The sequence below is a fragment of the Sphaerodactylus townsendi genome, linkage group LG02 (assembly GCF_021028975.2).
Source record: "Sphaerodactylus townsendi isolate TG3544 linkage group LG02, MPM_Stown_v2.3, whole genome shotgun sequence".
NCBI lineage: Eukaryota > Metazoa > Chordata > Lepidosauria > Squamata > Sphaerodactylidae > Sphaerodactylus > Sphaerodactylus townsendi.
The window spans coordinates 164,109,155-164,124,085 of NC_059426.1; the positions used below are offsets into that span (position 1 = coordinate 164,109,155).

The following is a 14,931-nucleotide window of genomic DNA, read 5'->3' on the forward strand; positions in this document are numbered from 1 at the left end:
CAGCTAATAACACTTCAGTTCTACTGCCCACATTCATGAATGAGGTGAGCTTAAGTACCTTGCTCACTGCCCGTGGCAGACTATGATCCCCCCGCCCCATCCCTTTGCATTCTTTGAGATCAAGAAGGCCAAGTGAGTTTCAATCTTCTTATTTCTGTAATACTTCTAGGTGTTCCCCTTCGTCGACCTTCTACTTTAAAGCCAACCAAATGAGACCTCACCAGAACCTTTTTCTCCCATATGCCTCTGGTTCTGAACCACAACACCTAATTTTAAATTATCAACAAAGCACGGTCCCTCGTCTGAAAGTCCTTCCCTACCAATAGAGCATAACGCTTCCGGTAATACATATTTCTGACGAATCCTAGACTTCTAGAGCACTCTGCTCAGGGGACATGACATGTTCCTCTCAACCTTTTGAAAGGAAGGACACCTTAGAGCAAAAGATTGTGTACCTAGTGATCCAGGTACCAGACAAGACCTTAAAAGCATCTGCAGAAGAGAAATTCAACATCCAATCAACCTACCGGCTTTAATGGACTTGTTGAGGGTATTGTACACAGCCTGCTGGTAGTTCTTTGGTGGCGTCACTTGCTGAAGGTACATCGAGTAGATGGAGCTAGAGTTCACAGTCTGTGGCCCCTTCCTGGGAGACTGGGGCCTTGAGCCTTTGTCAGCCAAGAAAGGCCTGATGGCCACAGTTAAGGGTAGGTCAGGCCTGCCGTCCCCGCCTGGAAATAAGGGGGCACCAGAAGGTTGATATGTGGGGCTGGGAGGCACAGATATCCTCTGCTGTATTTGTTGGGAAGAGCTTGGCTGATGAACGCTACTTGCTGGTGGTAACGGGACCGGTCTTTGCCTGTTTGCCGCTGTAGAGCCAGGTCTTGGTAGACTGCAGTCCTTCCGCCTTTCCAAGGAATTGGTAGAACCCGTGCCTAAAGGAGCAGTGCTTGGATAGGTCCCGTAGTTTGGAGGCCCCTGCTTGATGATGCCAGAGGGGGTTGGCGGCACCTTCCCCATATCAGGGCCCTGAATTGGGGGGGAAAAAGGGGGTTGGCAAAAAACTCACAAATCTGTTTTGCCCCACAGAGAACACAAACAAACAACAAATACTTCTGTGGCCATAAACCTCATGAGCATTTTGTCAATCCTGCAGAGCCACAAGGAGCCAAGTGTTCGCTCACAATTGTTTCACGTTACCTACACAGGGATTTCTTACCACATTTGTTTAGGGCTCGCCAGCAAACTTTATTCTTTCTACTACTTTATTCTTTCTACTTGTCTACTATCCCATCCCCCACAAAGAAGTAACATGGACAAAGGATAACGTATTGGGTCAGGGGGGAGTGCTCAGGACGTTGGGTTTTCCTGAGCTGCGGCAAAAATGTAAACCCACCAACTACTCATGGGGAAGGAGAAAAGTGTGGATTTATACCCACTTTATCTCCTGTAAGGCGGCTAACAAGCTCCTTTCTGATCCTCTCCCCACAACAGGCACTTTGTGAGGTAGGTGAGGCTGAGCGAGTTCTGAGAGAACTGACTAGCTCAAGGTCACCCAGTAGGCTTCATGTGGAAGAGTGGGGAAACAAATCCAGTTCAGCAGATAAGAATCTGCCGCTTATGTGGAATCAAACCCCAGTTCTCCAGATTAGACTCCACCTGCTCTTAACCACTACACCACACAAAATGTATACTATAAACTAATTCCAAGAAAGAAAAATGTTTTTTTTTAACTGCAAGATATTTAAAGATACGTAAATGCTAAACTCCACTTGGAAATCCGAGTGCGTGCTTTTTTCCCGAACCCTCTCAGACACACGGAAGTTTACAATCCAAGTCAAATACAACTCATCTGAATAGTACAACAAAAACCATAAGAGCACAGTAAGAAGAAGAGAAGAAGAGTTTAGATTTATATCCCCCCTTCCTCTCCTGTAGGAGACTCAAAGGGGCTGACAATCTCCTTTCTCTTCCCTCCTCCCCAACAACAAACATCCTGTGAGGTAGGTGGGGCTGAGAGAGCTCCGAAGAACTACGACTAGCCCCAGGTCACCCAGCTGGCGTGTGCTGAGAGTGCCAAGCTAATCTGATTCACCAAATAAGCCTCCACAGCTCATGTGGCAGAGCAGGGAACCAAACCAGAATCTCCAGATTACAGTGCACCTGCTCTTAACCACTGCACCACGCTGGCTCTCAGGGGTCAGCGTTCTGTTCAAAGCAAGCCTGAACAGCAGGCATGCTCAGATCCCACATCTGTTTTCAATGTCAAGGCTCAAGCACGGACATTGGGAAGTCCGACTAAATGGAAAGGGCCCAAGGCAGAGGAACAGTGCATTTCCTTTCCCACCCAGTATCTCCAGAGTAAACATATTATAGAACTCTGGGGAAAAGTTCCCATAGAAAAAGCCAGAAATGACTCAACAATTCTTTTTCTAGAAGGCCATCCAGGAGAGAAAGGGAAAAAACTGGGTGTGTCACTGATGAAAAAGCAGTAGAAGCAAAAGGGGGGGGGGGAGTTTGTGGCATTTAAAGAGCTATCTAATCTGGACAACCGGGTTTGAGTCCCCACTCCTCCACCTGAGTGGTAGAGGCTTATCTGGTGAACCAGATGCGTTTCCACACTCCTACATTCCTGCTGGGTGACCTTAGGCTAGTCACAGTTCTCTCAGAACTCTCTCAGCCCCACCTACTATACAAGGTGTCTGTTGCGGGGAGAGGAAGGGAAAGGGAGTCTGTAAGTGACCTTGAGTCTCCTTATAGGAGAGCAAGGTGGGGTATAAATCCAAACTCTTCTCTCTTCTAATTGGTGATTTGGCAAAATGAAGATATGCGGGAATATCAAGAAGGTAAGATGAACAGCAAAGACTTTTGTAGCAATGCTTCTGCAATGGTACGAATACACACCATCTTGCCAGAGAGGTCCAAAGCATGGTTAGAAATGTTGGCAAAGATCATACACAGAGATTAATAAACTCAGCCCTGTGAAAAGAATCAATTACTGATTGATTGATTGATTCCCTCTGGGAGCAGCAGTGGACAATACACTGAACATCTCTACAGGGAGGAAATGTTCCAACAGACCCAGGACAATATATACCCCAAACATTCCCTTCTCTCTAGACACAGTGTGTAACTGACTTCCCTCTGTGATACACCTCTGAAGATGCCAGCCACAGATGCAGGTGAAATGTTAGGAACAAGATCCACCAGACCATGGCCACACAGCCCAGAAAACCCACCAGAACCAGTTCAATCCAGTCGTGAAAGCCTTCGACAATACAAATTATTGATTTTGTTATAAAGTTAAAAAAAGGGGAAGGGGGATGATAACCCACCAGTTTATCGGTGCTCCCTAATCCGGAAGAAGACACAGGCTGACTGGAAATCGTTCCTTGTTTTAAAGCAGCGTCCATGTTTGATTCCTTCCAGTCTGCGTTGGAGACCTGGGGCGGCTTCACCACAGGAGCCGAGTTCGGTTTCAGTGCTGGCCAATTCCCATCATTTGCTTAAAACAGAGGGAAAAAAAGGCGTCACTTTACAGTTACTGAAACACAAATCTGTCAAGAGCAAAAACAGTTTCTACGAGAAAAAAGGACGGTGAATCAGAATCAGTTATTCAGATTAAGCACATCAAAGTAAGATTAAAATCAACAATGGAATAGTCCGCGGAATCGAAGGAAGGGGGTGCATGCTTAACCCTCCAGCAAAGCAGATTGCGTGTGATAATGGTGCTGCTCGGAATACTATTAAAAGCAGGCCCCGATTTGCAGAGGTGCATTTGTAAATTTCTCAGAGCTCCAGAAAAGGCCCCTTATGTACTATGGAAGCACTGCAGCATCCTTCATATGTCATACTTTTATAGGACAGTGCAAAAAAAAAAATTAAGCGTTATTTGCAGCTGTGCATCTGAAAATATACATTTCCTCAAAGCCATAAAGGAGTAGGGCTAACTATGAAAATGCCCAAAATATACTTGCAGTATACCTAGACGCTACTTTTGGCCAGGCAGTATACCTAGACGCTTCATCCAAAAATTTGCTAAGTTACGAAAATCAGTAAATGATTGCTATTAGTCTGTCCTCCATTCTCTGCCTGGGATTTTTCCATCTTAAAATAATTTTAAAACTACATCTCTAAAGCCCAGCTATTCTTTATTTGCGATTATACAATTTTGCTTTCTGAACAGAATTCAAAGTTTCTCTCCAAAGGTATTTCGAGATTTTTTAAAACCAAACCATAAAGTTTTAGGAGTTTCTACTTTTGGCCAGGCACATGAACAATCATGTACCATTTCTAAGAAGAAAGTCCCACTGAACTTAACAGAACTGGGTAGGATTGCACTACTTGAATCACAAAACCCCTAACACATTCTTTTTCAGCATTTTCATAGAAAAAAAGGCATTTCTTTAATTTTTATTATTTAATATGCATGTTTAAATAAATAAAAAGTTGGATGCAAGTCATCCCAGTAAAAGTTGACCCTTTGACTAGAAATGCGAAAAGAAGAAGAAGAGTTTGGATTTATATCCCCCCTTTTTCTCCTGCAGGAGACTCAAAGGGGCTTACAATCTCCTTGCCCTTCCCCCCTCACAACAAACACCCTGTGAGGTAGGTGGGGCTGAGAGTGCTCTGAGAAGCTGTGACTAGCCCAAGGTCGCCCAGCTGGCGTGTGTGGGAGTGCACAGGCTAATCTGAATTCCCCAGATAAGCCTCCACAGCTCAGGCGGCAGAGCTGAGAATCAAACCCGGTTCCTCCAGATTAGATACATGAGCTCTTAACCTCCTACGCCACTGCTGCTCAAAGGGACACAGAAAAACAGAATCTAGTTTACCCTCAATAGTAGCTCAACATATGGGTCTCCCTGACTTGCTTCACAGCAACTCTGTATATCACACTCAAGTATATTCCACCGCCAGGCTCATGGCTGAGACAGACATGAAAGGTTTATTCCTCTCACACATTAAGCAGTGCGCCCGCCGGCTGATATTTACAGGAGAATTTACAAAAGAATTCATAAAACTATTCCAATAAATATGAATTTCAGGTTGGACTACGCCAGTCTTCAGGTTAAGACAGAAACACTCTCTCTCTACATATCTATCCTAGAAATTATGTATTTCTGAGGGAGATTCAATTTTACAATAAGCTGTCACAAACTGCCCAGCCTCCAGAGTAGATTTTATATCACACCGAAAAGAATTAAGTTAAAAAGGAAAGATCTGTTGATTTCCGATTTGAAAGCAAAGGTCACAGTGAATATCTCTTATCGTTTCGTGCAACATACAGTCAGAAAACTGCTGTTTTGTGCTTTCTGAGTGCTGCGAAGAGCCAGCTTCAGGCCCAACATCAAGGTCTGACACAGTCCAAGATCTTTTATTACCATCATCTGGGGTAGCACAAAAAAAAAAGTCACATGAATAAATTCCTCCCAAATGTCACACTCCACCTGAAAACAAGGGGAAATTTACTAGATATGAACTGTTGACACCAATGTACGCTAATCCAGTGAATATATTCACATGTAGGAAGAAGTGTTCATGCCACACATACAGATGCTGTCATTTGCATCCAGAAAGCTGCTTTAACGCCGAAGCGCTCGTCTAAAAGAGTCACGTCAATCTCTCCACTCACAAATCACTACCAGGAACCTTCATTCCCAGCTTAATTTCAGAAGGCATATTTAGGTTAGCAGTTCAGTACAGAACTGCATTATTTTCCCGCTTCGCGGCAAGATAATGGGTTGGAGCCACAGAACTGCAAATGGAACACACGCTAATTTATGCACGATGTGAAAAACAAGACTGTTTTCAAGGGAGACGCTGGCATAAAAATTTCCCCTACATTAAAACTTTCTAAGCACTTAAAAGTTTTTTTCAAAAACTCTTTGAAGAACAGAAGCCAATACATTTTGCAAAAAAATTCAGAAAGTTGAGTAATTTTTTAAAGGAAACATGTACCTGAAGAGTTCATTAACTTGTACTTTTACAGAATTGCAATCTGAAGTAATCATTATGCGTTACGAAAATACCTTTAAGGCCCCAATCTGGGGGGAGGGGAGAATCCATTTGTGAAAGTGGCATGGGCCTACGGGCCAGCAGATTTGCCCTCCCCAGGGCACTTACCCCAGCGGAGGAGCAAACACATTGGAAGGGGGACACCATGGACCTCCGGAATGCCCGGATTCAGGGCTCGGTGCCAGGGGCGGAGCTACAAGGGGATGGGGAGTGCTGTGCACTGGGAGCACACTGGGGGGGCAGAAAATCACCCCGTCCCCCGCAGCACCCCCCCACCCTCTTCCCACACTTACCTTAGTTCCTTTCCTTTTCTTATAACTTTTTCAGGCCGAAAAAAAGGCCTGTTCACAGTACAGGCTAAAAACGGCCTGAGGAACTACAGTTCCCAGGAGACCTCAGGGCTCACAAGGTCTCCTGGGAAGTATAGTTCCCATCAAGCTGTTTTTAAGCCTGAACTGTGAATAGGCCCTTTTTTCCAGCCTGAAAAAGTTCTAGGAAAAGGAAAGGAACTAAGGTAAGTGTGAGAAGGGGAGGTGCTGGGGGGGGGGGCAGAAAATATAGACTGCGCACTGGGTGTAGTTTGGCCCAGCTACGCCTCTGCTTGGTGCCACATCAGCACCCCTTCCCTGCTGCCAGCCCCACTGGAACAGAGGGGTATGCCTGGGGATGAAGCCAACATTAGTCAGCTTCCACCCATGGTTTGTGGCCACTTATGCCGTGGCCGGAGGTGTGGACTTATGCCATCCTTCTGGGTGGTGTAAGTCAATTAAGCTACATGGTGGTCTTTCCAGCAACAGGGTGTTTTTTTATATAGTTCTGCCTCCCAACACTGCTGGAAAACCCCACGGACAGCCCAATCTGGGGCTCTGGATTGGGCTGCAAGCACCTGAAAACCACATGGCATGGAGCTGGAATTCAGTTCCTTGTGTGAGGAGGGAAACGGGTAAGAGAATAAAACAAACCATCCACAGTCACAAATAAGCCACCTAAAAAGGCAAGATTAAAATCACGTATAATCCATCCATTTCTTGGTCGGTAAAGGAGTACCTAGCTCATAGCTAAGGGGTAAAGATAGCCGGGGAAAGCAATGGCAAACTACCCCACAAAGAGGCTTGCCTATAAAATCACTGCTTGCAGTGGTACCCCAGGGTCAAACACGACTGAAGGGGAAACTTTACCTTTATAAGGAATAACTTTCTGTGCAAAATGTATGCAGCAGCAACATAATGGAAACATTCTATCTACAATCTGGTGGTTTACTGAAGCTCAAGATACTAGCATAACTAATCTTAGCTAATAGTTTAATTTTTTTTAGACATACGAGAGCAATGAAATAGACAATCGGAAATCTGTTTCATTGCATTCTGAGGATTTCAGCAAAATATATGCACACCACACTGACACACATATATACACACATGGGCACAAGTCTAGAAAGCATATAGCAGGGCATGACACAATGCCGAAAGATTCCCATTTAATATGCATCTCGATGGTGCAGCTCAGATGGCCATAATAAAAATGGGATCTCTTAGCTTACGAAAGATCTTTGACAGACTCACAGTGCAGAACCTCAGAAAGAGGAGATGCTGAATGGGTGACATTGTGAACAGAAGACTGGAGAGAGGATGGTGACAGAACAGGATTCACTATAAGGTCTAAATCAGAAATCTTCCAGGGAGCTGGAGATTTTTTCACACACCCAAAGTCTGTATCTACAGAAGAGGATCAGGCAGAACCAGTCACACAGAGAAAGAAAAGAAGGGAGGAAAATTACAACATAACGACAAGGAACAGAATAACATGCAAAAGAGAACAGGAAATCACAGAGGCAGAAGTATGATGTTTGGCAGACTAAAGAAAAGACCTTATGGGGTGTCTCAAATAGAATGTCCCATTCTTAAGTTGCTGGGGGGGAAATCAGCTATTAAAAGCATGTGTAATTATCCTAAATGTGTTCATTAGGCATTCCATATATACCAGGGGTCTGCAACCTGCGGCTCTCCAGATGTTCATGGACTACAAATCCCACCAGCCCCTGCCAGTATGGTCAATTGGCCATGCTGGCAGGGGCTGATGGGATTTGTAGTCCATGAACATCTGGAGAGCCGCAGGTTGCAGACCCCTGATATATACCATACTTGGTTATTCTGGTAAGTGTAGCTCCAACCAGACATTAAGTGGAACGATCCACCAGCAGAAAGGGAACTCATCTACACAGTGAGCTATTCTAACAAGTTGGAAATATAAATGTAAAGGAAACAACAGGTTGAAGAAATAGTCAACATAAATGCATGTAACAATGTATGGGTCGTCAAAAGCTTCAACGGCCAGAATCACTGGAGTGTTGTGAGGTTTCCGGGCTGTAAGGTTGTGTTCCAGTAGCTTTTTTTTCTGACATTTCGCCTGCATCTGTGGCTGGCATTTTCAGATCCTCTGAAGGTCCTCTGAAAATGCCAGCCACAGATGCAGGCAAAACGTCAGGAGAAAATGCTACTGGAGCACTGCCATACAGCCTGGAAACCCCACAACACCCCAATGTATGGGTCATCTGCATGTGGCCAGAAATAATATCTACACAAGAACTGTCCCTATTTACACTTCTTACAAATTCATATAAACTTTTATCAAAACTATGTTTGATCTACCAAGTACCTGAACTTGTTTAATGTAAAAAAATGCAAGGGGGCCGCTAACCTACTTTCAGTTTGACAGAAGAGACAGAGGACATCTGCTTCGTCACCTCCTGTCACACAAACGAGATTGATGCTGAACTCCTTACCAGATTTGGATCTTCCGTGAGGCCCGGCGGTAGTGATGGTGAGAGACTGCGGCTTCACAGGGTCCACTGGCACAGGGTAACTGCTGGGACTGGGAACTTGAATATAGGGTCCCACTGCTGCGACTCTGCCTGAAGCACTCAAGGAAGACTGAGGAGACGACGTTCCATTCATCCGGTTCAACTGCAAGATGACAAATCAAAAACTGTGTGACCATCCATCTACCTCACTGCGGGTGACTTGCTGTAAAGAGCATGGGAGAACGCAGGGCATTTCATCACAGCTCAAAACCTGGTGGCTTCCTGCTCCAGATATATTTCAGTTGTATCAGACTGCTCCACTCAAGCCACTGGCTCTTGAATTGAAGGGAGGCCTCTTTACACGGGAGGGGGGGATTGCACTGCCCACAGCATAAGAACATAAGAAAAAACCTGCTGGATCAGACCAGAGTCCCTCTAGTCCAGCACTCTGCTACTTGCAGTGGCCCACCAGGTGCCTTTGGGAGCTCACATGCAGGAGGTGAAAGCAATGGCCTTCTGCTGCTGCTGCTGCTGCTCCCGAGCACCTGGTCTGCTAAGGCATTTGCAATCTCAGATCAAGGAGAATCAAGAGTGGTAGACATGAATTTGTTTATTCACTTTTTTCACAATGGGGACACAAAGAAGCTCATATTACTCTGTTCTCCTCCAACGTCAGCCTCACACAACAATCCTATAAGGTAGGTGGGGCTAAATGTGTATGAGCAGCCCCAGGTCATCCAGAGAGCTTTCTTATCAGAGTGGGCATTCAATTCTGGGTCTCCCAGATACTAGTCTGGAACTCTAACCACTATGCATGCTGGCCCTGGTTTGAATAACCAGTATGCACACTGGCTCATTCTTCTACTCGACCCAGAAATCTGCTTTCCCAAATGATGCTTAGGAAGGTTCCACCCTTCTACTATCTCCAGCTACGGTGGTATCTGCAGTGCCAGGACCCATGTATTCCAAAATTCTCTCTCTCGGACAGCTTCCTGTCTCACTGGCCCTCTGCAACAAAGGTACACTTTACACCAGTTCGTTATAAGATAAGTCAAATCATAATTATTCAGATAGACTGGGGACTGGACAAGAAATGAACATTTTTTTTTTATGACGAAGGGGCAGAAGTAAGTCACTGAAATCTGGCCCTTTTAATAGTTTATCTTACAGGGATGTTTTCTTTTTGACGTGCCTCAACTTTTTTCTTGTACAGCCGCTCGCGTAGCTCGCTGATGCGCTTGTCCATCATGGCCACTTCCATGTTGCGCTTGTTAAGGAGTTCCTTCTGCTGCTGAAGCTTGGTGTTCTGCTCCTGGTTGAGCCTGTTACGAATCTTTAAAAACCAGAGACACTGACATTATAATTCACGCTGAAGAGAAAGCAAGCTTGTTTTCTGTTGCTCCAGGGACTAGGACACGGTGTCAGGGGTTCAAGGTGCAGGAAAAGAGATTCCACCTAAACATCAGGAAGAACTTCCTGACTGAAAGGGGTGTTCGGCGGTGGAATATGCTGCCCCAGAGGGTGGTGGAGTCTCCTTCTTTGGAGGTTTTTAAACCGAGGTTGGATGGCCATCTGTCAAGGGTGTTTTGATGGTGCATTTATGCATGGCAGGGGGTTGGGTTTGATGGCCCTTATGGTCTCTTCCAGGAGCCACGTGGTGTAGTGGTTAAGTGCTTGCACTGCCACTCACAAGGACAGGAGTTTGAGCCCCCTGTGGGTCAGAGAAATCCTGGCAGCTGGCTCATGGTCAACTCAGCCATCCATCCATTACTTGGTTGGTAAATGAGTACCTAGCTCATAGCTGGGGGGTAAAGAATAGCTGGGGAAAACAATGGCAAACTACCTCACAAAAGCGGCTTGCCTATAAAGTCACTGCTTGCAGTGGTACCCCAGGGTCGACTGAAGGGGAAACTTTACCTTTCTTGAGGTCTCTTCCAATTCTAATTCTGTGATTCACAGTTGACACTTCATTTCCAGTTATTGAGGGGGGGAAAACCATACTGGTTTTTGGCTGGGATCCAAAGAGGAGAGCCCATGGGCTCTGACCTGACCTGGACGGCTCAGTCCCAGGGGACGGCAAGCTGCGGCTCTCCAGATGTTCATGGACTACAATTCCCAGCAGCCCCTGCCAGCATGGCCAATTGGGATTTTTAGTCCATGAACATCTGGAGAGCTGCAGGTTGAAGACCCCTGGTCTAGCCCAGACTTGTCAGACCTCAGACGCTAGAGCTGGGTTGGCCCCGGTTAGCACTGGGATGGGAGACCACCAGAGTTGAGGCACAGAGACAGGCAATGGCAAACCACCTCTGAACATCTCTTGCCTTGAAGTTGGCTTTCCACCAAGGGTTTGAGCGAATTTGATAGACTGTTTCACTTTTGAACAGTTGGTCCCCGTGTTGCGTCACAATTATTTTGGAGTTTAATTTCTTGGAAGGGTTTCACTTAAAAAGAAACACAGACCCGCCATTCCCTTGAGGGCACAGAACTCTTTGTGCAGCTTTGTGGCTCCATATTTATGGAGACTAACACCTGAAACCTAACGTAAAAGTAATTCCAATTTATTCCAAGGGGACATACTTCCAAATTGGGTCAGAATGTTTTGTGTAGCTGATTAAATACGCTCCCTTTTCCTAAGCAATAACAGTTAGTTATGAAAAAATACAGCACATGGTCAATTAACTGTAATTAGAGTAAAGTATCCCAGCAAGAAGCTCTTCCTTCAAGAACATGGACGAAAAAACTGAGGGTGCCGTTCAAACATTCTGCTGGAATAAGACTTTTCACTAGCAGAACAAAACTTCCCCACCTCATTCTAGCCCTTGCAACCTACAGAACGACCCAAAATTCTGCTCTTGGGGCACAGGGGACTCTCCCAAACGACAGGATGACAGAAATCAGCAAAGATCGGTCACATACCCCTCCGAGCCTGCAGAAAATGACTCGAGTTCAATCCCAAATAGATAACATGCCCCACCCCCTCTTCTCACAGCATTGAACTGAATTTAAATCTGAATCAGGGGAGCCAGAGGACTGGAGACTGTAATGGGGTTGATGCAACCAAACTGAAGCTCAGTCTAGGAAAGACTGAAGTTATCTTGGATGGTGTTGATGCTAATCCAGAGACTCAGACGCAGCCCTCTTTGGAAGGGGCTGTACGTTCCTTTAATGAGCAGGTTTGCATCTTGGGGATGCTTTTCTATCCATATCCTAAGATGGATGCCCAAATTACACCAGTAGTCTACAGCTGCTTTTTATCAGCTTTGGCTCATACAGCAGCTTTAGCCCTTCCTTGAAATATGGGATTCGCCCCGGTCATGTCTCGGTGAGTTTACTGAACCACGGGGCTTTACATGGGAACAATTCTGAAAACGGCCTGGGAATTTCATCTTGTTCAAAATTAAAGATGTTCAAAATGTCATCCTGTTCAAAATAAAAGCTGTTACTGGGCACTGATTACAATCAACACATCCCACCAACACCTGCAGTACTGTACAGGTTCTCTGCTCCTTTCCAAAGTTTTGGATTTAACCTTTCAGGCCTGGAACTCTCTGGGAGGAGGTACCTTGAGGACCATAGCAACCTGCCCAAGCTGTATGGCTCTCTTCTAAGCTGTGCTTCACAACCCCCTGCCTTCTTATGTACTCAGGTCTCCAGTAGATAAGAGATATAAGTGGTCCCCTATGCAAGCACTGGGTCATTACTGGCCCATGGGGTAATGTCACATCCCATCATTTACTAAAAAGGAGTAGGAGCTTGAATTTATATCCTACCTTTCTCTCCTGTAAGGAGACTCGTGGCTTCCAAGCTCCTTTCCCCTCCTCTCCCCACAACAGACACCTTGTGAGGGAGGTGGGGCTGAGAGAGTTATGAAGAAGTGTGACTGGCCCAAGGTCACCCAGCAGGAACGTAGGAGTGCGGAAACACATCTGGTTCACCAGAAAAGCCTCTGCCACTCAGGTTGAAGAGTGGGGAATCAAACCCGGTTCTCTAGATTAGAATCCACCAGTTCTTAACCACAATACCACGCTGGCTCTAATATAGCCATGATGCTAAGAAGAGAGAAAACGCAAATTTTCTTAAATTTTAACGAGAACGTCGTTTGTCTTGAATGTTTACCTGTAGCTCCTGGTACAATTTCTTTAACTCTACAGCTGCAGGCCCCGTCATCTGTCCATTGTAGGACTGGAATCCATTCAATTTCCCTTTCCTCAAGTCTTCTAGCTGTTGAGTGAGCTGATCCACTTTTAACACTGCTGCTTGTAGCTCCTGTTGCTTCTCCTGGAACATGGCACTGATATGTTCTATCTCAGTAGCTGGGATTAAGACGTAAAATGACATATGCACAGATTAATTCGGTGGCCACAAGAGATGTTCTGCAAATATTTTTCTTGTCCCTTTTGCATTTGTACGTGCAGAATTACAGGGCAAGGAAGAATTAAGGGGAAGATAAGTCAGGTGTCATCTGTATGTGAGTACGGCTGAGGGTGGCAATACCAATTCTGTGTTCCAAAGCCTGGGGGCACATGGTATCAGAAGACTCACTAGGCCAGGGGTGGCCAACCTATGGCGCTCCAGATGTTCATGGACTACAATTCCCATCAGCCTTGGCTGATGGGAATTGTAGTCCATGAACATCTGGAGTGCCATAGGTTGGCCACCCCTGCACTAGGCCAAACCCAAGTCTCCTGCCATGAGTGACCCAGTTTATACTGCAGAGTTCCTGAAGGATGGGACTCCTGCTTCCTGAAATCAACTCAACATCGCGCAACCTAAAAGAAGAAGAGTTTGGATTTATATCCTACCTTTCTCTCCTATAAGGAGACTCAAGGTGGCCTACAAGCTCCTTTCCCTTGCTCTCCCCACAACAGACACCTTGTGAGGTAGGTGGGGCTGAGAGAGTTCTGAGAGAACTTTGACTAGCCCAAGGTCACTCAGCAGGAATGTCGGAGCGCGGAAACACATCTGATTCACCAGATAAGCCTCTGCCACTCAGGTGGAGGAGTGGGGAATCAAACCTGATTCTCCAGATTAGAATCCATCTGTTCTTAACCACTACACCATGCTGGTTTCACCAAGCTAGCCACATTACTACCCGCCCTGAGTGGGAAGAAAGGCAGGCTTAAAATATCACAATTAAATAATAGGGGGCAAACATGGAGGCAGAAAAGCAGAAATGGTATATGAAGCGATCACATGGATCTGTTCCATACACCAGCACAGGACACTCACCATGTCCTAAAAAACTGTTTGCACTGAAGGCCTCCATAGGATTGACCTGGTGTTTGTAAATAAATCTAAGATATGTAACAGTGAGTGATACAGCTTCCAATGTCTCTAAAACGCAAAGGAATTTCAGCTTTTCGCAGTTTGTTACTATTTGGACAGTGTACCCATACAGTTTCCCCCAAACAGGAGCAGTTACGTTCTTTCCTTGATCAGGCACCTGGCCATGGGGAAATGCTAGCGTGAACTGGACTGTCATGGATATAGTTGCTGCTCCCTTCCTTCGCAACGTCTGGAAAACGTGCCATCATGACAGCAGAAACAACTTCCAAGTGATTCCATGAGTGTTTCACCAGGCCACACTGGCACTGTAACAGCTCCCTCTTCATGGGCATCTGACAATGTTGCCTAGGCCCAGTCAGCTACTGCACCAAAAGCTGCAAGTGATGTAGGGGAAGAAAGAAAGGGGAAGAAACCAGCCATACACAAATTGCCGTTCATGATCTTGCTGTAGTCCACCTGCCCTCTCATGGCACGGATTTTTTTCAACTTCGTCTCCTGGGTCTCCACTCGCTCTTTCAGTTTTTGAAGCTTTTCCGTCTCGGAGACAGACTGTTGCTGACGGCGTTCTTGCTGCTTGAGATAACGTAAACGTTGTTCCTATCAAAAGAAGAACATGCAATCATGTTATTTTTAGAAGCGCGTCGCCAGCCACTAACATTCGTTGTGAGATACACCCGGTAGTTACAGTAAATAGCAGTCTTCTTGCTTGCTGAGCTCTCAATCTGAGCATCTCAGTCTTTGCATTAATAACATTAAGTGATTTTTTAAAAATCCCACTCTAAGTAGAGCTTTTTTGCCTAAACCAGGTTGCACTTGTCGTTTTCCAAAAG

The 14,931-nt window shown here is 45.6% G+C and overlaps 1 protein-coding gene across 9 annotated transcripts in view; it reads right to left on the reverse strand.

The window, feature by feature from the left end:
* PPP1R13B (protein phosphatase 1 regulatory subunit 13B) overlaps positions 1–14,931 on the reverse strand; it is a 99,520-nt gene that overhangs the window by 11,159 nt on the left and 73,430 nt on the right. For 5 of the 9 annotated variants that reach the window (XM_048485579.1, XM_048485580.1, XM_048485576.1 and 2 more), the window contains 7 exons: positions 14,524–14,698; positions 12,932–13,128; positions 9,984–10,148; positions 8,798–8,978; positions 7,578–7,730; positions 3,336–3,505; positions 528–1,029 (listed from right to left, as the gene is read on the reverse strand). In XM_048485579.1, the coding sequence (XP_048341536.1) occupies positions 528–1,029; positions 3,336–3,505; positions 7,578–7,730; positions 8,798–8,978; positions 9,984–10,148; positions 12,932–13,128; positions 14,524–14,698 (1,543 nt within the window). Of the gene's footprint in view, positions 1–527; positions 1,030–3,335; positions 3,506–5,285; positions 5,388–7,577; positions 7,731–8,797; positions 8,979–9,983; positions 10,149–12,931; positions 13,129–14,523; positions 14,699–14,931 lie in introns of all 9 variants that reach the window. The other 4 variants (XM_048485577.1, XM_048485578.1, XM_048485582.1 and 1 more) reach the window with 4 other exon arrangements.